Source organism: Triticum dicoccoides, chromosome 4A (assembly GCF_002162155.2).
Source record: "Triticum dicoccoides isolate Atlit2015 ecotype Zavitan chromosome 4A, WEW_v2.0, whole genome shotgun sequence".
Taxonomy (NCBI): domain Eukaryota; kingdom Viridiplantae; phylum Streptophyta; class Magnoliopsida; order Poales; family Poaceae; genus Triticum; species Triticum dicoccoides.
In genome coordinates, this window is record NC_041386.1 from 744972465 (window position 1) to 744997017 (window position 24553).

General features: G+C 45.2%; 1 protein-coding gene, 1 long non-coding RNA gene and 1 pseudogene across 2 annotated transcripts; all 3 read left to right on the top strand.

Moving 5' to 3' along the window:
* The first annotated feature begins 2259 nt into the window (after positions 1-2259).
* Positions 2260-3808, top strand: LOC119288396. Its single transcript, XR_005141173.1, has 2 exons — positions 2260-2529; positions 3376-3808. It is a non-coding gene; the product is annotated as an uncharacterized LOC119288396 (long non-coding RNA).
* A 928-nt stretch (positions 3809-4736) lies between these two features.
* Positions 4737-8225, top strand: LOC119284417 (probable LRR receptor-like serine/threonine-protein kinase At3g47570). The gene is made up of 2 exons (XM_037563545.1): positions 4737-7638; positions 7731-8225. The coding sequence occupies exons 1-2, from the start codon at positions 4737-4739 to the stop codon at positions 8078-8080; spliced, it is 3252 nt and encodes a 1083-aa protein (XP_037419442.1). The 3' UTR covers positions 8081-8225.
* An 11498-nt stretch (positions 8226-19723) lies between these two features.
* Positions 19724-22082, top strand: LOC119288394 (annotated as a pseudogene).
* The last annotated feature ends 2471 nt before the right edge of the window (positions 22083-24553 follow it).

A 24553-nucleotide genomic window follows, 5' to 3' on the forward strand; every position in this document is an offset into this window, starting at 1 on the left:
GGGGGGGTTCATGATGTACATATGCAATAAAATCTAGAGAGATATAGGTAGGGCCATGATTTAGATGTGCAATGAAGCCTGTGTGTGAAGAAGTCTCAGATGTTGAATGATTGACAGTGGTACTTTGACAGCCCATAGCATGAGTTGATCACTAATTAGAGAAAATTATTAATTTGACGTGATTGACTGGCTCATTGACTATAAGTCACGTTGACTAGACTAGGTTGTGTATGGTACTGATAGGATAGACTCCGTCAAGTCATCTAATTTTGAATGGCGTCCGTAGTCTTAGTTAATCTCCCTTCCTAGTGTGTATTGAATGTTTGAATCTTCTCTGGGTAAATATACTTCGAAAATATACAAAATTTCTGCACTAATTTGAAGCACAAATTCAGATCCAAGAGATAAAATGTAGATGTGCAAAAGGAAAATCTCTGTTTGAACTGATCTTCCTTGCAGAACGGAGCAAGTATGTACACTCACATAATCATGAAATCGTGATTTTGATGTGCTATGAAAACATTATTTGAAAAATCTTTATGATGTTGAAATGAGTTAGACAGTGTGGTCCTCCGAAAACCGATCGTATGAGCTAATCACCAAGGAAAATAATTAATTCTTGATTTGACTAGGTCAATGCCCATGAGTACCATTTACAGGAGGATGTTTGGGTGAACATTTCATCCTTAGGCCTTAGCTACTCAATCCCAGGCTGTGAAACACATGACTTTCTCCCAAAAACATAATTGTTTTAAATGTGAAGGATATAGCTGTCAAAAAAAATGTAAATGGTGGATTCTTGAATAGTGTTAGCTTCAGATGAAGTTTGTGGGGGTGGGAATGGGATAGCAGAGGATGCAATCTTTACAGAATCTGGTTGATGCAATGGAAGCAGAAGATCCTCCTAAAGGTTAAACATTTTATTTGTGGTTGAAGCTTAGGAATGAGCAATGCCATTTATGTATGCACGAAGAGACCGCGGATAATTCATAACTGACTGTGCTTTATTTATGTAGTGTGGTCTCCCAATAGCATTGCACATCTCATGATTTCCACGAGAATACTATTTATTTGGGAATGGAGTCTTCAGGTGTGGTGACTTTTTCTAATACCAAAAGCTATTCAAGTGATAGGTTGTGTTCTAGCTAGGGGAGTACAGATTTATGTCCAATTTAATATTTTTGTTGTACGAATTTGGAGTGCTGAAGCATAATCTGGCTTCTTTTTTATGAAGCCTAATCTGAATTTTCTTTTCTAATGAAGACCAGTCTGGCAAAAAAAATTGTATTTTATGAATTGTGATCTTGCATACGGTGTGCGATTTGTTTTCTTTCAGAAGTAGGATGTAAAATTTTCGGTTAATTTACGCTGAAGATCTCATTCAAAGTATCTGGCAGATTTGTGAAGAGTGCACTTGGTTGTTCCATCTTTGGTGTCAGTCGTCTCACGTGGTGAGGCAGCCATGTGAACAAATGAGTTTCTGAAATTGCCAGATGACCATGCAAATTTATTTTTTTGCCAGATGTGAAATACTTAACAGATACAACAAGTAAATACCTCAGTTTCACACATATCTGAGGCATAAAGGTGGTCCTAATAAAAAGCTACCTAGAGCTCAAGCTCCAAACATCATTTCCGTGTCCTGGCGATATTTCCTAGCCAACAAACAACCCACTAACATTTTTCAAAAAATGAAACAGCCCAGTAACAAATTCCATAATAAAAACTGAAATCGATGTTTAGTGGACGTGTGGACACTGGTGGTTGATTGACTTGAAGCGTTTACTAATGCTATAAGGTTTGATAGGTGTAATTTCTCAACACAAAAGAAGGTATGATAGGTGTACGGTTTAATGCTATGCTGACCGAGTCATGCTATGCGAAACTGGCCAAAGATTGTAATCTCTCATCAATATCACTGTGTCAGCTAAGAGCCGAAGACCAACTAGAAATCCTATATAAGGGCACTACCACGAGTGAGGGCTTTTGGTGGCCGAGCATCAGGTAGGCCGGTATCCTGGCTGTTGGAATGGGCTTTGAGATCTGGAATCTGTCAGCTTGTTGGCAGGCTCGTGTCGGCTCGTGTCAGCCTATGCATCCATATACGGTCTGGGATACAGCCCGCGCGTACATGTTTGGCCCATCAGCCTGCTCGTGTCCTCTCTGCTCAACCTGTGACGCTCTTTCTCTGTCGTTGTCGTTCCTGTTCCGTCGCCCGGCCATCCCCCTCCCTCTCTCTTTCTCATCTGTGCGTAGTTCCCGCGGTGGTGGTCGTCGGCGACCACGCTCCCCTTCAGCCGTGGCCAGGAGACTGGGTGCAGCCCCACCCTCCCTCGGCTCCTGCGACCGAAGCGCCGGCCCGAGCGCTCGTCCTCTTCCACTCCGACAGCCAAATCACCCGGATCCCGCGTCCTCTTCCACTCCGGCGACCGGATCCCCTCGAGTTTGCGGAACACCGGATCTGTCCAGGGCGAGGTCCTTGTCCACGGATCCGGCCGGGAGAAATCATTTTCTTCATTGTTTCCGTCGGTGAGGCTGGATCACACCTCATGTACTTAAGCTTTTATCTTAGATGGGTTTCATCTGTTCTAGATTTGCACGTTTCTTGGTAATTTCAAGTTTGTTCCTTATATTCCTTTGGTACGGCTGATTTGGCTGCATGGCTCGATACAGATGTATACCCTTTTGTACTCTCTGATTTGTGTTGATAATCTAGAATAGAGTGCTCTCTGATGCTTGTACTTCTGTACAGATGTGATTTCCTTTTGTTTGCTTGTAATCCCTTCGTTTGAACTGGATAGGTCTCTTCTCATCCTGTTGCTGCCTAGATCCGAATTTACTGTGATGTTTTTAGACAATATATGTGACGGATAATCATGAGAGAAAATGTTATCCTTACCCATGCGTATGTGCCACATCGGCTTAATTTTTTCCAACCTGTGTTCTTTGCGGTGCTAATTCATACAGTCCCAACTTTTTGCACTGACCATTCTCATGTAAAGAAAAAACCTAAATTGCTCCTTTGCTTGGTTTCTGATGGATAGTATCTATGGGTTAGATGTGCAGAAAACAATGATGATGCATTTGTGGTTCCTGATCAGCACCATGCTGATATGGTCTGTGATCTCAACCCTGAAGTAGAAGGTGTTTAATCTGAAGCATTTTCCTATTTCTGCAATCTTGTAGTATTGCCTTCTTGCCAACTCACATGTGCCATGGATAGATACAAGTGCCCTTCCCCAATGTGCAGAATTGGCGGTTGTTAACATCTTTATTATGCCTAGCATCAGAAATTTTTGTTAGACATTTTTAACATATATCTTCTGTGTTTTTTTGCCAACTCTTTCTAATCCATATTCCCTTCAAATTCCGCAGATTTGTCTTAGGTTCAGTTCAACTAAGAATGCAAGATGACAAAATGCGACAAAGGGTTGAAAAAATGTGCAGTTCTGCCCCAGAGAAAAAGATGCCATCCAACAATATGCATAGTTGGGTTCCTTGGAAACATCACCCTTGAACTTTCTGACAGCTTGGAACAGATGCTTCCACACATAACCTCCCTAGTTCGATTCTTTCATTTTGCCTATGTTGTTCTAGTGCTTCCAAGAATATGTGTACTGTAGTCATGCCTGGCAGTGGGAGCAAGCACGTGGCCCATCACAAAAATTGCAAAAATGCAATATCTCTAAGCAAATATGCATCTGGTGCCTTCAGATTGTGTGTTTCTTTATCACTGAGACAAATAAGCATCTTGATCGATCTTGATATAACTAGTTTCCTCATCAGGTGAGGAATTCTTCAGCTTTTACTTCTTGATTTAGTTGGTTGATGATGTTTTCATGGCTAATGGTGCTTTTTTCTGTTTTTAAAAAATGCAAATGATTAGGTTCTATTGATTGCTCCTACGAATGCAAATGATTAGGCATAACAGAGTATGTTGGAAATTTGTCTACCCTGTGTGTGATAATCTGTTGATTGCTCCTACCAATCCTAGTTAAGTTCAGACATGCACCAGTGCAAATGGCATGTGGGACGATCAGAAGATTTGTGTGTTAATGTTGATGCATTAAATGTACAAATCATTTTTATTAACATGGTAATAGTTTTTCAGCTACTATCTTGCAGGGTCAGGTCTGTTTACCCACTAGTTTATGCAACATTCACAAAAATCTTAATTAGGTTGCTAAGACTGTCAGATTGCCCGTGGTTAGACGAAATTCAGTGCTCCCGACTCGGTCATTATTGCTATGCGCAACTTGGCATTTGCCCCTGATCCTGTAAATTAGGTTTACAGCCTCAAAATCGACATCATCTTGGTGAGCTGCTGTTTAGGCGGCCTAGTGATTTGGTTATTTATTAATTATTACTAGATCCGTGTCTGCTGGACATAGTTAAGCCACGTGTGCAATAACCGAGCTGGTGGTCGGCCGTGCCTGCCGGGATTCCTTCGACTGTGCCCGTGGGAGATGTACTATGTTCAGTATGGAGAGGATGTGGAGTCGAATGGACCTGAGAACAACTACTTAAATGCCTAGATTCTGTACCTACACGTGCTAGCTGGCCTGCCCTCAATACACGCGATGGTGCAGCGATACGAGGGAGCATGAACCAGAAATACCGGGAGGGCACACATCCCTAGCGCACGTGAATGGCCAGGATACCGGCCTACCTGATGCTCGGCCTCCATTCGCATTTTCCTAAACCAAAAGCTAGAAGAACAGACACACGCACCTCCAATGGCTGCGGCAAGCATTTTCCTGGCCGTACTAGTAGTATCTGCCATCTCCACTTCTTCTTCGAGGCCGACCAACGGCAATCGCAGCGACACTGATCTCGCTGCACTGCTGGCTTTCAAAGGCCAGCTCTCTGACCCTCAAGGCGTTCTTGCAAGCAACTGGACCACCGCTACATCTTTCTGCCTCTGGGTCGGCGTCTCGTGCAGCCGGCATCGAGAGCGTGTCACCTCTCTGTCGTTGCCGGATGCGCCCCTCCATGGATTGCTTGCTCCTCAGCTTGGTAACCTCACTTTCCTCTCCTTCCTCAACCTCACCAACACAAATCTTACAGGCACAATCCCAGATGATTTAGGAAGACTGCATCGCCTAAAATTCCTATATCTCGGTGATAATGGCCTGTCAGGTAGCATCCCTCCTACCATAGGAAACCTCACCATGCTTCGAAATCTTAGCCTCGACTCGAACCATCTCTCTGGTCCACTCCCACTAGAGCTGCAGAACCTGCAGAGTCTTGCATACATAAATCTCGAGAGGAATGATCTCAGTGACTCAATACCGACCAATCTATTCAACAATACTCCCATGTTAACTTATCTCAACTTGGGCAACAACAGCTTCTCAGGACTAGTGCCATATTCTGTTGGATCGTTGCGAATGCTTGAGTTTCTTAGCATGCAATTCAATCATCTCCACGGTCCACTGCCTCTAGGAATGTTTAACTCATCTAGACTACACCTTATTTGGCTGTGCTGCAATCACAACCTAACTGGTCCTATCCCCGGCAATGAAAGTTTCAGTCTCCCGATGCTGCAAGAGATCGACATCGGACGGAATAGTTTCACCGGCCAGATTCCGTTGAGTATTGCATCTTGTCAATATCTCGATACCCTTTCCTTGTTCACAAATTCGTTTCACGATGTTGTGCCTACATGGTTGGGCAGATTGACTCGTCTCAAAATCCTTACCTTGGGTGGGAATACACTTTCTGGACCAATCCCTGTTGACATAAGTAACATCACAGGGCTAGAGGTATTGGACATATCATCCTGCAAGCTGACAGGGGTCATCCCATCAGAACTGGGACAATTGAGCAAGTTGTCATATTTGCATCTTGCACAAAATGAACTGATAGGACCTCTTCCTGCTTCTCTTGGTAACTTGTCAAGCTTAGGACTACTACTATTGGATTCAAACTTTCTATTTGGATCATTACAAGAAACAATTGGTAAAATAAACTCTCTAGCATCCCTAGGTATTGCAGATAATAACTTCCAGGGAGATTTGAACTTCCTGTCAACTCTTTCTAACTGTCAAAGGCTTTACATGTCGAAAAACTATTTCACTGGGACTCTCCTCGCAAACCATGTAGGGAACATGTCCACTGAACTTCAAACATTCATTGCAGATGGAAACATGATATCAGGTGGGCTTCCAGCTACAGTGTCCAATCTCACTAGCCTCAACGTCCTAGACCTTTCATCTAACCAACTACATGGGACAATCCCAGAATCAGTCATGATGATGGAAAATCTACAACTCCTTAACATCTCCAGCAATCTTATGTTTGGCTCCATCCCAGCAAAAATTGTAATGCTAAAAAATCTTGATGAACTCTACCTCAACCACAACAAATTTTCTGGCTCCATACCAAATGGACTCGATAACCTTACCAAGTTAGAATACTTAGGATTATCTGGCAACCAGCTATCATCAACAATACCACCAAGCTTATTTCACATTAGTAGCCTCATTACACTAGATCTATCTCAAAACTTCTTGAATGGTCCATTACCAGTTGATATCAGCTATTTGAAACAAATTAATAGCATAGATCTCTCTACCAACCGCTTGCTTGGTAGCCTCCCAGATTCGATTGGACATCTCCTAATGATGTCCTACTTGAACCTATCACACAATTCATTCCATGACTCAATTCCACAAGCTTTTAGTAAGCTAGCTAACCTGGAAATTTTAGACCTATCCCACAACAATTTCTCCGACACCATTCCAGTGTACCTTGCCAATTTTACGTACCTCACTATCTTGAACCTGTCTTTCAACAAGCTACAAGGTCAAATACCTAAAGGAGGTATTTTCACAAACATCAACCTGCAATCTTTAAAGGGGAACGTAGGGCTCTGTGGTGCTCCACGTTTAGGATTTTCACCATGTCCAAGTAACTCTCAGCGAAGAACCAACAGCCACATGCTAAAACTTTTGCTTCCTACTACCATCATAGCAATTGGAGTTGTAGCTTCCTGTGTATACATGATGATCAGAAAGAAAGTTAAGAAGACACCGTGCACAACAATTTCTGATGGTATGGACGACATGATCGGCCATCAGTTAGTCTCCTACCATGAGCTCGCTCGTGCCACTGATAATTTTAGCATCAACAACCTATTGGGGTTTGGAAGCTTTGGAAAAGTTTTTAAGGGCCAGTTGAGCAATGGATTGGTGGTTGCAATAAAAGTCCTAGACATGCAGCTGGAACAAGCTAGGCGAAGCTTCGAGGTCGAGTGTGGTGCATTGCGTATGGCGAGGCACCGCAACCTAATCAAGATACTGAACACATGTTCTAACCTAGACTTCAGAGCACTAGTCCTTCAGTACATGCCCAATGGCAACTTAGAGATGCTCCTACATGACTCTGAAGGCACAAGGCAGCTGGGGTTCCTTGAGAGGCTTGACATCATGCTCGACGTGTCAATGGCAATGGAGCATCTACACCATGAGCACTATGAGGTGGTCTTGCACTGTGACTTGAAGCCTAGCAACGTGTTGTTCGATGAGGACATGACGGCTCACGTGGCAGACTTTGGCATTGCAAGGTTGTTACTAGGTGATGACAACTCTATGGTCTCGGTGAGCATGCCTGGAACAATTGGGTATATGGCACCAGGTACTTACCTAGCACTTGAAATTCAATTTTCTCATTACAGTCAGTTGTTTTAGGTATTTTGTCATTCTTTAATTCTCTATCTTCTTGGGCAGAATTTGCATACATTGGAAAAGCATCAAGGAAGACAGATGTGTTCAGCTACGGGATCATGCTCCTTGAAGTCATCACCGGAAAAAGACCCACATGTGCCATTTTTACTGGGGATCTAAGCCTTAGGCAGTGGGTTGTGGAGGCGTTTCCTGGAGATCTTGTCCATGTTACGGACAATCAGCTGCTCCAACACTCTTCTTCTGGCTGCAGCTTGGAAGAATTTCTTGTGTCAATATTCGATGTAGGCTTGCTCTGCTCCCATGAGTCGCCTCACCAAAGGATGACCATGAGTGATGTGGTTGTGAGGTTGAAGAAGATAAAGAAGGAGTACATTAGCGCACAACAGTCATGAAGGACAACATTTAGTTGTTCTGCTTCTGCAGCAAGAAGTAAGACCAACATCTACTTACCTACTTGTATGTATTGTTTGGGCGCATGTGTAGACACTGAGAAATAACGTTTGATGGTTTTTATGTCACGGAAAACGCTTATGTAAGTTAAGGGCGTATTTGTACTATGATCCTCCAGACAGCGAGTAAGACGTTAAGGTTTTGCTCTCTTTTGAATGTTGGTGTACAGCTTTGATTGTCTCCAGGCTGTGAGCAAGAATTTATTCTTTTGAATGCAGTTTTTTTCTTCATGTTATACAGTATTTCTACAATATGAAATGAAAATTGACAAGTGATAACAAAATGCATCAAATCGAGTTCAATACAATACATACGCAAGTACGCAACTCTGTTTCAATTAGGTGTAGCTTGAATTCATTAAATTCAGAAATTACTTTGTTCCTCGTCTTGGCAGAGCAGAGGAGGCAGGGGCCAGAAGCACGGCGGCCGGGGAGAGCACCTGACTATCGAGGTCAACGGGTCAAGGGGAAACGGCGCGGCAGCGGGACGGGACGGGACGTGGCAGTGCTCAGGCGGCGGCCGGAGGGATGCAGCAGTCGTACTGGCTTCCCAAGGGATCCAGCAAGCCAACATGTGGCCTTCTTGCCTCGCTGCCTGGGCCTGTGATGGGCTGCTCTCCCGGCCTGAAATATGCCGCTCACTGCGGCAAGTAGTCACCTGATACACGAACATTCGTTGAAAATGCTCAAGTTTTTTTTTTCGAAAAATGAGCAATTTTTTTGAATTGTAAACAACTTTTAAAATTCTTTTTTTGGAAATGTTGGAACATATTTTTAAAAATCACGAATGAAATGGAAATTTCGATCTTTTTTTGTAGGAACACTTTTTGAAACTGTGAACATTTAAAAATATATTCGAACATCTTTTAAAATTTGTGAACAAATTTTGAAATTCCAAAAATTGAACACTGTATGAAACATAATTTTTTTTAAAAAAATGAGGAATTTTCAATATGTTGGACAATTTTGAAATTTCTGAATATTTAGAAACATAATAAAATAAATAAAAAATAATAGAAAATGAACCCTCCTCCTTGCGCTAAATGGGCCGGCCTGCTTACTGGTTTGCTCGTCGCTCAGCGATCATAATTGCCGGCACATAGGATTTGCTCTTGGTCATTGCCTTTGGTGCGCAACTCCGGCTACGGGATTATGGAGACACCGCTGTTTTTGGGTCTGTAAAACTCTTCAATGTGGAAGCACATCTTTTGCTGCTACTGCTGTCCACTTGTGGAGGCACATTGATTGACATCCGTTTGTCCTCTGTGTGGGGGCTAGCTTCTCATAAGCAATCATTCTGCGGCTGAACTGTGTTTTCTCCATCGACCTTTGCATTTCAACCGTGTGTGGACCATGGTTTTGAATTTCAGTTCGAGAAATATTTTAGAGCTTACCGAAATCACTGAATTTCAGTGATTTCAGTTTGCATTTCCGCCAAAGGACCGAAAGTTTCCCTTGAAATTCAGAAACAAGATTTGAAATTTTTGAAAATATTTGAATTCTTGTGTACAACTGACATAACTAAAATATTTTGACCAAAACTTAAATATTCCAGTGCCTACTGAAATTATGTGAAATTCATGGCAATCTCATTGGAAATGAAAACTATGTTCTCGCCCGTAGACCGGTGCTTACGAACTCGAAATTCATGTGACTCCTATCACATCATTTTTCTTTTTCTCTATCTACTATACTTTCATAATTCAGATCATTGATTTTTCTTGCAGCTGGCTAAAGAAGTCCTAATTCGAACCTTGGTCCACACAAGCCTTCAAATTTAGAACTCAGTGAAACGTCAGTATCTTCAAGTTGCAAGCAACTATACAAAAAAGGATTCCTTACATATGGAAGACGTGTGTGATCATTTTGGTTAGCACTTAGCCCACATGCATCACACAGTAAAGCCAAAAATTGACATCAGAGGATCCTAGGCTCCTACCACCAACAAACAAAGTTAAGATGGGTTAACCTTCCGTTGACCGGCGAGTGAGAAACGTTATCTAAGTACACAGGTGTGGTGATATCTGTTCATATGTGTATGCTCCATTATCGAGTACAAGTTACGTATGTACACGCCAGCTCTGCAAAAACGAAATCAAAATGTGGCTGCTAATCAGGTAATTTCATTCCAAAAGACAGCTGATATATAGGAGGAGCTGCTGCTGATCTTGGCGTACACTAGGCAAGTTGAAGGAAAAACAGTCTTCTAAACTTCCAAACAAAGAGAAAGACACGCTTTCTGAATTTCAAACCTTGAGCCAAGGGGTAAACTGTATAGCAGACAGACATCGGTGCCCGCTTGTGAAGGCGCGTTGGTGTTAAGTCCAGTTCGCCTCCATTACTTTTGGGCCGTGACTATTCCATCGTTGTGCTCTCACCATGCACCCGCGGTAACCTTGTCTTCGGCACCTTGACTGAGATTGTCCTTGTCGCTCCAGTGAATGGCGTAGTCAGCTGAAGGTTGACAGTAGCCACTGCTGAATGGGTGATAGTAGTAGACACTGCTGGTTTTGCTCTCCATTGCTGAATGACTATAGCCACTGTTGACTCAAGAAGCTGAAGGAGAAAGTATACAATTCTGAATTTCCAAAAAATGGCAGGGTACTTTTCTGAATTTCCTAGGCAAAGGACTAAATTATACAGCAGCCATTGGCGGGTCCGTGGTGACTTTTGGGTGGCAACCTCATCTTCAGCGCCATCATTGAGACCGCCCATGTCGCTTTAGGTGAATGGCATAAAACTCTATAATTAATGAAATTTGAACGTTGACGTTGAATTCTCGGTCTGCCTTCGTTGTCTGTGCTGAATGTTTGGACTTTCCTCAAGCAACTATGCTTCCATAGTACTCCCTTTGTAAACAAATATAATAGCGTAGTGATCTAAACGCTCTTATAAAAGTTTACAGAGGGAGTACATAGTAAATACAAGCCCTGGGGTGAATCTCACGCACAAATTCTGAGCCCCTAAATCCCACATATATAGCTGCACATTGGTTTCATGCATGAAGGCTATGAGCATGAGCATAAGAGCACTCCGCCTTCACAAGCCACTCTATGGAATCCACCAAGCTCCACGCAGATGGAACACCAAGCTCGATGACACACTTCTATCTCTTGGGTTCACGCAGAATTCATCTGAGCATGTAGTCTACATCCGTGGAAAGGGCAATCATCGACCACTACTTAGAGTCTACGTTGACGACTTAATTGTCACTGGCGCGGGACTATCATCAATCTCTCACTTCAAGAAGGAGATGATGTTTAGCTTCATGACGAGTGACATTGATCTCTTGAGTTATTATCTTGGGATCGAGGTACAACAAGCTAATGGCAAGATCACTCTGAGCCAGATGGCATACGCTGACAAGTTATTGGAGAAGGCCAGCATGAGCGAATGCAATGCGGTCCCAAGATAGGTGAAGGGAAAAGCCTGCACCTTGTTTAAGAAGGTTCGCTACTCGATGATGATCAAGACAGAGGAACCCATAACAAATACTTCACTTTTAAGTAAGTTTATTTTTAACCCTGAAAAGATTTCGAAACATAGAAGATATTTCAGATTAACCAAGTCTCGCTCAGTGTTTTGCATAAGTATTATGGTGTCATCTAGGTACTGCAAATGTTGCGGTCGTAGGGCTCACCGGAGAAGTTGCCGGGTGCTCGTGATCGTCCTTGCAGAGCTGATGGTAGTTTTTGGGACCACCTCTTTGGCTGCGCGAGGAACCGTCACGTGCACGGGGTTGCATATGGGCGTTCCCAGGGGCGGAGCCAGGCTGAAAAACGAGAGGGGGCAAAGATGTGTATGGTTTTTGTAGAGAGATGAGTACTAACTAATGGCTAGATCACTGAAAAAACTAAGCACACAAGCATACATAGTGTGGAAGATCCCTCAAAGAAAAATACAGTGTGTAGGAAGTAAAATCATATATTTTCTTCCGAGTGATCCACTCATCCACGGATCAAGTCCTCCTCCTCATGTCTCTTCCGAGCGATCCACTGATCCTCGGTGAGCAGTAGTTTGTTGCTTGTGTCTTCCTCCTCGTCACGATCATCAGTCACCTTGAGGTGACCAATGAGTTCTTCGGGTTCTTCGGGTTCTTCTTCTCCTCCTCCTCCGGGGCCACCTCGCTCCTCCGGGCGTCGCCCTTCACTCCTCCCCCCCGTTGTTGATGGGGTACGGGAGCGTGTGCATAACGCCGTTGTTGGGGAAGATGCCGTTGAAGTCGGTGTAGATATTGTAGGTTGTGAAAGCTATGAACTCACAACCAACCCAATACGCTCGCCCGAGGAGATGGAAAGCATCGAAAGGATTGGTGAACGTGGCGAGGAGCCCGACCACAATGCCGTTGTGGTTGACCTCCTCAAGATGGTACATCCGAGGAGAGCCACGGGGGAGGTGGTGGAAGCCGGCACCAAGGAAGAACTCCGCTAACTCCCTTGCGCCCCTCCACCTCGAGATCACCCAAACCCTAAGGGTTCTCTCTACATACACTCCGTCCGGGTAGAGCCTTTCCGGCACGGTGGGGGGGAAGCTGTAGGTGGGGCCGGTGTACTGCATGGTGGAGGGGTGGCCCGGCTCAGTCGGGTTTGCTGGAGAAGAAGGAAGAAGGAGGGCAGAGGAGGCGGATGGGGTGTGGATGAGGAGGGAGAGGAAGACGATAGTGCCCGGCTTAAATAGCCCAAGTGCGACGTGGTTTCACCCCGTAGAATTAATGGGCGGGCGGCGTTTAGTGGGGGCGTGGCGCCCCATGAAAGTGTGTACACGATGGGGTGGCGGCGTTTGGTTGGAGCGTGGGAAACGGACTGCAATCCTTCTGTGCCACCGGTCGCGGGTCAAGGGGGACGGGCTCACGCACGCGTCTGTGCCGTCGTGGGTCAAGGGGACACGCCTGCCCCGGGTTCTTTGCGTGTGCCGCCCGTGCATTCATGCCCTAGCCCATTAATTTGCACGACAATAATGGACGCCTTCATTTGCCCATCTTGTAACGGGCAGCACGCCGTTTGAACTGCATCGATACCCACATCTCGATACCCCATGCCAGTATTGCGTCCTCAAAGAGGAGCACGCCATGTACAACACGCCATGCAGCGTTGGCTTTTTGGTTGTCTTCATCGGGCTGCTGCATTGTGGCCGAGTGCATGCTTTGATGCGACGATGCATTGGTTCTAATGGTAGGCATGCGACAGCTTACTGCGTTGATAGGGGTGGCGGAGCAGGGCTACGTCGAGGGGCATGCATGCAACGCATGGGCGCAGCTTTGCGGGTGGGCATGCATGCCGCGGGTGGGCGGGCAGGCTCAGCCACGCATGCAATGATGGAAAGGGCACTGCGTAGGCTTGGTCCATGCACCGTGTCAACTCTTGCCGTTGGATTCAAATGAACGGTCCTGATGCCCCAACGAGAGAGGCTGATCCAAACCCCACCGATTCAACCAATCAGCGCGTCTCATGCGGATCGATGCACACTGTAGCTAACCCTAGCGCCTGATCTCAACCGTCCACGCACAACGATCGACGGCCCGGTAGTGTGCGGGGTTTTGAGGGGTTTTGAGAGGGGTTTTGAGGGGTTTTGAGGGGTTTTGGCTGATTAGGGTTGAGCATAACTAATTCAAAAAAAATCAAAAAAATATAAAACTTGCGCACATAGTCTTATTATGTTGTGTACTAACGAGAAAAAAATATAAATATGGTTTACATACATTTTTACGAAAAATCCTTCACAAAATTGTCATTCCTCGAACAATGTAGTATGGAGTTCAAGGAAGAGAGTAGTGGGCACCCGAGAGAGTAGGTGGGGTTTTGAAAATGAAAAGTGTGAAAACCTCACCAAAACATCATTTTGGACTGAGTAAGAAAGATCTTAACTTACTTTTCTCATTAAACTTGTTTTATATATAATTTTCTATTAAACCTTGTTTTCTCAAAAAAAAGAAAATAATAGAAAATTAATTCAATAAATAGTGAGACTTTAGATTTACACTATAAAGGTACAATAGATGTGTAGAAAAATTATTTGGCTGGTTTAGACAAGGTGCCAAAAAAACTTGCTTAAATATGAGGCCGTTTACCCTACCTTTGGAGGTCATTTGAGACACACTTTTCATGACTATGAGTTCAACTTACCAAAAGGGCTCGGAATGATCAGCAAGCAAACATAATTTCAGTTGAGGTACTTTAGATAGCATTAAAACATCAATACCCCATCCCTAATTCAAATTTGAGCCCAAATTTGAATTTAAATTTGAATTTTATTTGGCTGGTTTAGACAAGGTACCAACAAACAAGTTCGAATAGAAATACGGGGATACATAGTGACTACCAGTACGCATCAAGTTACAAATATTATTACATGCCCCAAATATTCAAATTGTTCTCTGTTCTACCTCTTCCTACCACGTCGCGTGCCCTTCTTCACCTTAGCACTTCTTGTTTTTGGTTCTACTACACACACAAGTTCACTGATCATCTAGGTTTTCTTCACCGGTCTTTTCAACACCTCGCCAACACCCTCATGATCAGTTTCAATGTTGATAGCAGTTTCATTTTCTTCGGTGTGTACCTCAACATGGGTTTCTTCAGTCTGAACCTCGACAAGCTCAGGTTCAGTTTCAACCTCGAGAGCAGTTTCTTCAGTCTGAATGTTTACTGCAATTTCAGTTTCTTCGGTGTGCACCTCCACATGAGTTTCTTCAGTCTGAATGTTGACTGCAGCAGGATTTTCTTCAGTCTGCTCAGGCTCAGGCACACTTCTCTTCTTTCTACCGCCATTGACTCTTGCTTTTTTGTTGGCCAACACTGTTCAACAACAAGGGGCTGACTTGCTCGCTTCCTCCTGGCCATTGGGAAAATGTTATAGATATAGCAATTTGAAAAAAGAACCAAATAAAAACACAGACAAATAAACAAGAACATACTTTGGCTTATCAGGAGTGTAACGGCATTTGACAGATCCCACTCTGTGCCCAAGTTCCTGGCACAACTTGCATCTATTTTTGTTACCTTTTTGGGCCCTTTTTGGCTTTCCATCTTTCTTTTCCTTCTTACTACTCCCACCTTTCTCAAACCATGCCTTGAATCTACTCTGTTTAGGCCTGCCAGCCTTTCTTTTCGTCAAGGGAGGACACATGGAAAATTCAATGTCCACTTCAGGCCACTGAGACTGATCTGTAAGTGCTGGAATTGGAGTAGCATATGCAGCTTTGAATCTTGCTACCGAATAATATTCATGCAAATATGGGTGCATGTTTATCTTCGGTTGGGATGCTAAGAAGAGAATGGCATGCTCACATGGTTTACCAGTGTGTTGCCACTCGAGGCAAGTGCAATCATGCAATTCAGTGTTAACAACATGTCTCCTTCCAGTTTTGTTATCTCTAACTTCAGCACCCCAAGGTGAAGATTTTTCAACAAACAAATGTGAAAGATTTCTGCTCTTATTGACCACCTGTTGTACCACTGCTGGAAGCTTATCACCTTGCAGACAATCACCTATCCTTCTTCTCAATTCCCACAACCGCATGGGCATGATCCTAATTTGGTCAACCATGTCATGCACATGCAAATCTTTTAACTCCTTCACCTTGTTGTTGAAACTCTCTGCCAAATTGTTGTTGATGTGGTCACACTTGATGGCAGTGTTGAATGCTGACCTGTACCATAATAAAGAATGGTAGGTGTTCAGCCATGGACCAAACTCATCACATGCTGCCATTATCTTATCAAGATGATATTTGTGTGTCTGTCTAGTGTAAGATCTTGCTGCTGGCCACATGCGCCCAAATTCTTCTCCTCTAAATTTTTTGATCAAATTCATCCACAAATGACCGAAGCACTCCCTCTGCTCAGCATGTGGGAAAACATTTTTCACTGAATTTTCAAGCCCCTTACATGCATCTGTGTGTATAGCCAAAGGTGACACTGGCCCTAGGCATCTTTTCAACTGGATCATGAACCATGTCCATGAAGCCTCTGTTTCTGACTGAAACAAGCCAACAGCAATAGGAAACATCCAATTGTGTCCATGTAGAGCATTGCATGCTGCCAACTGACCATTCCACTTGCCTGTCAAAAATGATGAGTCTATGCTCAAATATGGACGGCACCCTGCTTTGAACCCATCGATGCAAGGCTTCAAAGCCATAAAAAACTTGGAGAACTTGACTTCACCTGAGGGTGATACCTCTGTATCTATCTCCACAACACTGCCAGGTGACCTCTTTTCCACCTCTGCTTTGAAGTTGTAAAGCATCCTAAATGTATTTGCCCAATCACCATATAAATTTTTCATTGCCCTTTGTTTTGCCTTCCACACTGTGGTATATTTCAGTTTAATGGGGTACATCTTTTCCAAGTCTACTTTGAGTTTCTTGGCAGTAGTGTTTGGTGTTTTGGCTAAAATTGGGGTGATCTTTTCTGCAACCCAAAGTTGTGATGTCATGGTTGATACTGTCTGTGAACTTGTAATACAAGTATGTTGATTGGGGATTTGGTTAACCCTGACAGTACTTCCATCAGGTTGCAGTCTAGCAGATATGTACCACTTGCAAGGCTTCACACTACCATCAAATCCTCTGCACCTCGCATAAAACTTCTTTCTATCAGTCCAAACTGTCTTGGCATCAAACTCATGTTTCACTGCATAAGTCTTGAAACACATCCTAAACTCCTTCATGCTTGGGAACAACTTGCCTATTTCAATGACAGGGTTTTCTTTGTCATACACATGCACCAGCTCATCATCATGTGCATCATCTACTTCATCTGCAGCTTGTTCCATCAACTGTCCATCTACTTCTTCATCAGCATTAGCAGGCATACTAGATTCGCCCCTCTCCTGCTTATCTCTGTCATCAACTGGAATGCCAAAAAGTTTGGCCATCTCAATGTCAGGCATTGGTGCAATGACCAAATCAGTAGGCTCATCTAATTCAACTACATTCCAATCAACAGTTGCTACAGTTTCAGTTTCAGTTCCAGCCACATGTCCCTCTTCGGCTATTACTGTAAGTTCAGTACAAATGGGAATCAATGGCCTCTGTGTAGCCCAATCATCATCTACCATCTGCGCAGCCAATTGTGATGGCACATATCCAACCTTCGAAAAAAATGTTCAGATCAACGAGCTCAGCAAAAAAATTAGCCCGTTTGCTTGTCCAGCCGTTTTGCCGATCGATTTCTTCAACAATCTGTTCACCATCTTCTATTCTAACATACTCTCCTTTCCAATCATCAAACCGCAACAGTGATACTTCTTGCTCTGGACCCCAAACAATATTCTCCCCAATTTTTTCCACCCATTTCTTCACTGCCGTCTCTCCCATGTTCTGTAGAACTTGTGGATCAATCTCTGTAAACTCAACATCCCATTTAACAATTGTGTCTCTCTCAATGTTCTGTATGCTACCATCAACTAATTTTGCCTTTGATGGAAAGAAATTGACTGTCAATTCAAAGGTCCGAGCGGCAGCATCCCCTCTGTCAGTGGCGGACAGTGTGAGCTTGTGAGAAAGAGCAGACGAGGCCACCCCCTAATTGCATGCAAAATTGGATCGGAGAGAGGCGCATTACCTATTCGAAGTTGAATCTGGTGGCTCCATCTCAGTATGCCCACGGGCTCCCCTCACAACCTATCGATTCCGCAAGCGAAAACAGAGGAAACTAGCTGAGATCTACGGGCCCGAGAGAGGAACGGGAAGGCGACTAGGGTTTAAACTCACTCACCATTTTCTGAGGACGAAGGCTCCGCCGCCGTTGAGAACGAGGGCTCCGCCGCCGCCACCGAGAACGCAAGATCCGCCGCCACCAGAGAAGAAGGGGGGCAGAGTGGCGGGCCCGGCACGGTCGGGCGGCAGGGCACGGTCAGCTGTTTTGAGAAACAATTAAGTTGGACCCACATGTCCTAACATAAACGGGCGGGCTTGGTTGACGACCAATTTAACCACATTTAACAGCCATGTCGTGCGTGGGCTATTTACCTGCTCAAATGCGTCGCACCACAGCCATTCTCTCGAACAACGTCGCACACTTGCCAATTCGCATGAAAAACGTCGCACAGGAGCTATTGGCCCGGATGGAGATAGGCCATGATCCATGAAAGGTGCTGTGGAAAAAGGATCTGTCTTTTGGACAAGTGTTCATAAGAACATTCAGGAGTGAGGGAAGTTTGCCCCCTACCAATTTGCGAGCACACGCGGCATCAACTCAATCCAAAAGAGATGGGGGTTCATTTAACAAGAGTGCAACAAGTATTGTGCCGCGCTTGAGAGCGTTCAAGCCCGTCCCTTGAGCGGCCTAGGCCTTGGTGACTTTGTATGCCATTTATGTCCATTCATGTTGGCATGCCATTTATGTTTGATGCATTTTGTGTCGTTTCAAATTGTGGCCGCATCTTTGATTGTGTAGGCATTCCAATCGCGTTCATGAGCGTCGTCAAGAACAACATGTCACCGGGGAGGAAGGCTTGGTTTGCGAACCGGCAGAAGGAGATGTTCGCTCGCGACAGCCTGAACTAGGGTGAGACCATGACCATGATGGCTTCCACTTTGATGGCTGGCTACTGTGCCGGCCGTTGACTTTGTTGTGGACACCAAAAACTTGTCATTTTGAAGGCTGGCTGGCCACTCGCTTTGTTGCCAGCCTAAAAAACTTGTCCATTTTGAAGGCTGACTTGTGTGCTGGCCGTTGGCTTTGTTGCCAGTGTGAAACTTGGGTGACCATTCTATAGTCCGCTGGCTTTGTTACCGGTCAGCATGAACTGGCAAGAATGCGGCCACTTGCGTGAACTATGGCCATTTAGCTACACCCTTTGTTCTTTTCATATTTTAGATGCACAGCGGACGAGATGCGACCGAAATACGGCCGCGCGTTGGGCGCACGACTCGCACATCCACAAATTTGGATGGACACGATCCTATTACCACCCCAAACGGACAAAAGGCGGACGAAATGGACATCCTTTTGGGATCGTGCGTTGGAATTGGCCTCATATCAGAGTCGTTCCTCGGTCGTGGATCGTACGACCGACGAGGCAGTTAATCTTCCCTTGGCATCAGGCAAGTGATTTGTAGCGAGTGCTGCTAAGTTCTCTTTGCATTCCTTTGTGAAAGAGTAGAATGAGAAAGCTAATGAATCTTAAACCCATTGATAGAAAGAAAAAAAGAGGATGACACTGTTGGACGATTGCTGGACGATACTGCAAATCTGGCCATTCATGTGTAGAACTAGGTGCAACACAGCCGGTGGATTAACTATCGTGCCTGAATCGTGCAGCACGAATCGTTTATGAAGTAGTTTCGATTTGTAGCAGCCGCGTATATTAAATGGTCCCTGGTCGTTTTTTAGCATCTTCTGGGCTTTAAGATAAGAAAAGGATTTGATTCGAAGAAAAGAGGAAAAAGATATATAGAATCAATTTGAAGAAAAGAAGAAAGGAATCAATTCGGAGAAAAGAAAAGAACCTGATTCGAAGAAAAGAGAAAGAAAACTAATTCGAAGGAAAAGTAGGATTCTTTGGGTCGGTTGCTGGGCCCCACCGTGTGGAAAAATAAAACTCGGGTGCTTATTCTTCCTTCCTTGCGTTACCCTACCCCCTCTCTCTCCTCACTCCCAGTCCTAAGTCCACCTGATCCAAATCCATGGCAGGAAAGACTAGATCTCGCCTGTAACCAGCGAAATATGAATCCTGATGCTGGTCAGTGGCTGTACGTTCCGTTTCCCCCTTGCATCAAGGCCCATCATGGTGGTCTAATTTCTGAGGACAGCCCTATATTTGCCTCTCGTTGCCAACAATGGAATGGAGGAGAGAACGCGCATCATCGCTGAGCTGAGGGAGATGATCTCGTGACTAAACATCGAACCCTAGGAGGTGTCCCAGGTTCGGATATTCTCTCTCACCCCGTCGGCTAATTAGTTTTTTGTTGTTGTTGTTGTTTACATGCAATCCCGTAGATGAAATGCATGCATGCTGCTGAATTGGGAATTTGGGAGGGATCCGGCTGTTTAATCTAATTACATTGGTCGGCATTGGTTACTCAAGTTGTCAATGCATTAATATTAGCAGTTGATGTCAGTTTGTGCTATCTAGTTGAGCTAGCCCCCAAATTTTTTGGGGGCTTTATTAACTCCCCTGTCCATATATATGTTATGTTGAGGTAGTGTGGGTAGCACCCAAAGTGTGTGAGGGTGGTACCGGAATGTGCCTGCAAGTGCAAGGGTAGGTACCTGTCGTGCCCACGTTTGAGGCCAGAGTGGCCATCAGTTTATACTTTTGGGTGAACTAGTTGGTGCGTGAAATTTTTACAATATAATCGTCAATATATCTCAGTTGTGTATTAAATTTTCAGGACCCCCAAAACACAAGTCATTCTTGGTGTTGGTGGCCGGCCGGCCGGAAAGTTAAAGTCTGAGGAACAAAAACATTCAAAGCGGTATCACTCATTGGATAGATTTCTTAATATCTCTACTGTTTATCTGAATTATATTACTCCGAGTATCAAAACTTATCTGTGGACTGAAGCAAACGAGAGGGACTCACAGGAAACAGCTTTGAGTGGAACCGGAAGATGACGGGAGGCAGCAACCTGAAGGAACTATTGATTGCTTGTGCTACAGCCATCGAAGGGGAAGACAGGTCCATGAAAGCCGATGCGATGCTTGAGGAGTTGAGAAAATCGGTTTCAGTATCAGCTGGTGAGCCGCTGCAGAGGCTGGGTGCCTACATGGTGGAAGGGCTTGCTGCCAGGCTCGCCTGCAAGAAACCAAAAGGAAGAGAGACTAGCACGGAACAAATTATGTACGACAAGGAGACATTGTACGAGGCCTGCTGCCCATACTTCAAGGGCGGCTACGGGGCGGCAAATGCTGCAATTATAGAGGCCGTCGAGAGACAAGACAAGGTCCATATAATTGACTTCCGTATCTCTGCAGGACATCAGTGGGTTCATATCATCCGAGCCCTTTCAAAGAGGGTTGGGGGACCGCCGACAATAAGGATCACAGGAATTGATGATTCAGTACCTGCTTATGCTCGGGGCAGCATGCTCGAGCAAACCAGTATGAGGCTGCGGTTCTCCGCTGTCAAATTTGGGGTGCCCATGGAATTCCATGCAGTCGCTATCTCCGGAGAGCAAGTGGAAGAGGGCCATCTCGCCGTCGTCCCGGGGGAAGCTCTAGTGGTGAACTTCAACCTGGGGCTGCACTGCATTCCGGAGGATCACCGAGACCGGATCCTACGGCTGGTGAAGAGCTTGTCGCCCAAGGTGGTCACCCTTGTGGAGCAGGAGCTGGACACGAGCACGGGCCCTTTCATGCAGAGGTTCGTGGAGACGCTGGACTACTAGTCTACTACGCCACTGTCTTCGAGTCGATCGACCTGTCGCTGATCCCGAGGGACGACGACAACATGTGGGATGAATACTACTACTTCTACAGCATCGTCTCGGAGTCCATGGACCTGAGGGTCGGCATTGATAGGATCCGCATGGAGCAGCACGGGCTGTCAAGGGAGGTGGTGAACCTCGTCGCCCGTGAGGGCGCGGAGATGGTGGAACGGCACCACCTCTTCGTCAAGTGGAAGGCGCGCCTTATGATGGCTGGATTTACACTGCTTCCGCTCAGCTCCAAAGTGTGTGGCACCATCAGGAAGAGACTGCAGGTGTACGGTCCCAACTACCTGTGCGACGAGAGGGATGGGGCGCTCTACCTTGGATGCAAGGACAAGCCACTGGTGGTTACCTCCGCCTGGCATTAGTAGAGTAGAGTTGATCGTCAAATCATCCATCAATATTACTACTGTATTAACGTCGTGAGTAGAGAGCTCATTATTCCAATTAGAGTAGTCACACAATTTTAATTTTACATGCCTGCTGCTTTTAGTTGCTTGTTGTTTATCCTCCTAATTAATAATGTCAGTCAGCGCCAACTGCGGCTTCAAACAAATTATTGCCGCAATGATTTCGATCCATATATATCCTCCTAGTGTGATTGATATCATCGTCAATATTCATTCATTCGGTGCATTTGACGGCATCATGATATATATTCAGTGTTGTTCAGTTTCTTTTTTTTTAGATTAAAAATGAAGGAGGACCCCCGGCCTCTGCATCTGGACGATGCATGCATCAACCTTATTAATTATTCACACAAGACCTTACAAAGTCAAACCACAGTAAGACTGAAGCCACCATATAGGCAATAAAAGTGTCGCTACTCCTATCCAATTGATGAAGGGATGCAGATAGTCTGGGCCTAGTACCAAACAGACCTTGCAGCCAAACCTAACATCTAAGACCTGAGGTCTCAACCAGGACACCTGCCAGGTATGGGCACCCACCAGTCCGGCGTGCTCCTCAACCAGGACGCCTGCTGGGTATGAGGCCGACGCAGCCACCTGCCACCGATCCATCTTTAGAGCTGTACTGCTACATGAATGTTGCCCGGTCTAACTGCCGCCGACGTCACCACGACGCCAGACAACGTCGACCTCCTGCGCGAGTCCATCATCGCACATCAAACGCCTAATCTCCAGAGGGCCATGCCTTCGAGATCCGACACCATCAATGTGTGTGATGAAGCACCACTCCTCCTCTTGTCACCTCCAATCATCACTTGCTCCAAAACAATGCCCCCATGAGAGAAAGCGCTACTAAGAACGCCATCATCGTCTGATCCGGGAGACCCAGATCTAGGGTTTCCCCCGGAGCATCCCGAGCTTGATGACGCCAATTGCAACAATGATGCCTCGATAAGGAAACGACATCAAAGACGCCGCCATCGTCCATCATGACCGTAGTCGGCGCAATTTTCATCGACAGTTGCGCCATCGGGCGTACACCGCCGGCCTCGCTGGTCCTTCGGCAGTAGCAAACTCCAAAACGATGCCCTGAAGAGGGACTACGGCGCAAGAGCACCACCATTGCTCGATCCCATGGAGATCTGGGGTTTCCCCCGGAGTTGCCCGGGTTGTCAAGGACCAGACAACGTCCAGCTGCCAACGTGTCGCACTCGCCATCGCGCCGACCGTGACCCGGAGACCAAGCTCGTCAGTGTGGTTCAGTTGTGAAGATTACTTGAGATTTTATAAATCTTACTGTTGTTGGAGCAGTTACTTTAATTAGTTTGGGCTATATGCATGGAAAGCAGAGAGACCAGGTGTAATTGGTATCTTCGCAATATTACTATATTCTCTTTGTCGAAAAATATGCATGGAAAGCAAGAAATGTTGTTGTGCTCAAGAGTATACATGTTCCCTACTGCTCTGATTTTTCAACCGTGACCACCATGTACGAGGTATACAAATCGAGACACCATGACTCAACCTCTGCCTGATATAGGACGACGACGCCGGGCGGAGCAGGCAGCAACCTCCCGCTGGCAGAATCACCCACCCTTCTTACCTGCGTCATTTGGTGGTGTCTTCTCACGAGACGAACTGAAACCAAGGCTGAAGAAGCAGAGTAGCTGCCACAGCCAGCCTGTGTAATTCGCACCAATCGTCGAGCAGATCAGACGGCCACCACCGTGACTCTGCTCTCTAGTACTACTAAATCTCTGTTTTACTCTTTTACATCGTCGCTCGCTCGTCAGTTTGGGGAACTTTGGATGCAGAGCTCTCAAATAATTTTAGTTCAATTCATATAGCAAGGAAAATATTATATCTCAAGCGTTTATGGGATTAATATGCGAACTAACGTGAGCAAGTGAGATTGAGCAATATATATGTGTGTATCTCCGGACTGCACCAACAATAGGTGTTCTTTCTTCAGGATAGGGGTATGAACAATCTTCAGCGCACAGAACGATTGAACCTGAGACATTCCCAAGTAACTGATGGACAGAACGTGCTACTGCACAAACAAATTCAGTAACTGAACTTGAACATGATTACTAATTTGGTATGGATTATTTCACACATCGCATCGGCAGCCGGATTTGTCTTCTGTAGTTACTGTTCCTGACAGCACTTGGTTAGTGCAGCAGCCCCGTCTGTAACTCTGTATGTTGCTTGTTCAATCTGCTCATACCTGCAGCAGCGGCTACTACAGACAACACAAGCATAGGCAATAACGAACAGGAGAACAACAAGACGGCCATGACATGTAGATCGGTAGTTGGGTTATGGTATGAAGTAGCAACATGTTACTGCTTGGCCTATATGCACTACATTATGAAATGGAGGGAGTATTCTGCGTGCATGCTTAGATTTTTTGTAAAGTCAAACTTTGAACTAGTTTATAATGAAAACTATTTGTATCTACAACGCCAAAATATAAAATATGAAACTATATCTTATGATGAATCTGACGGAGGGACATTCATCTTGCAGGTTCCCCACCCCCTCGCGTCGTCTCCCCCCCCCCCCAGGCGGCGCCAGGGGCCCCAACCCTAGCGCCGCCAGCCCCTCCCTCCCACCCCCTCCTGC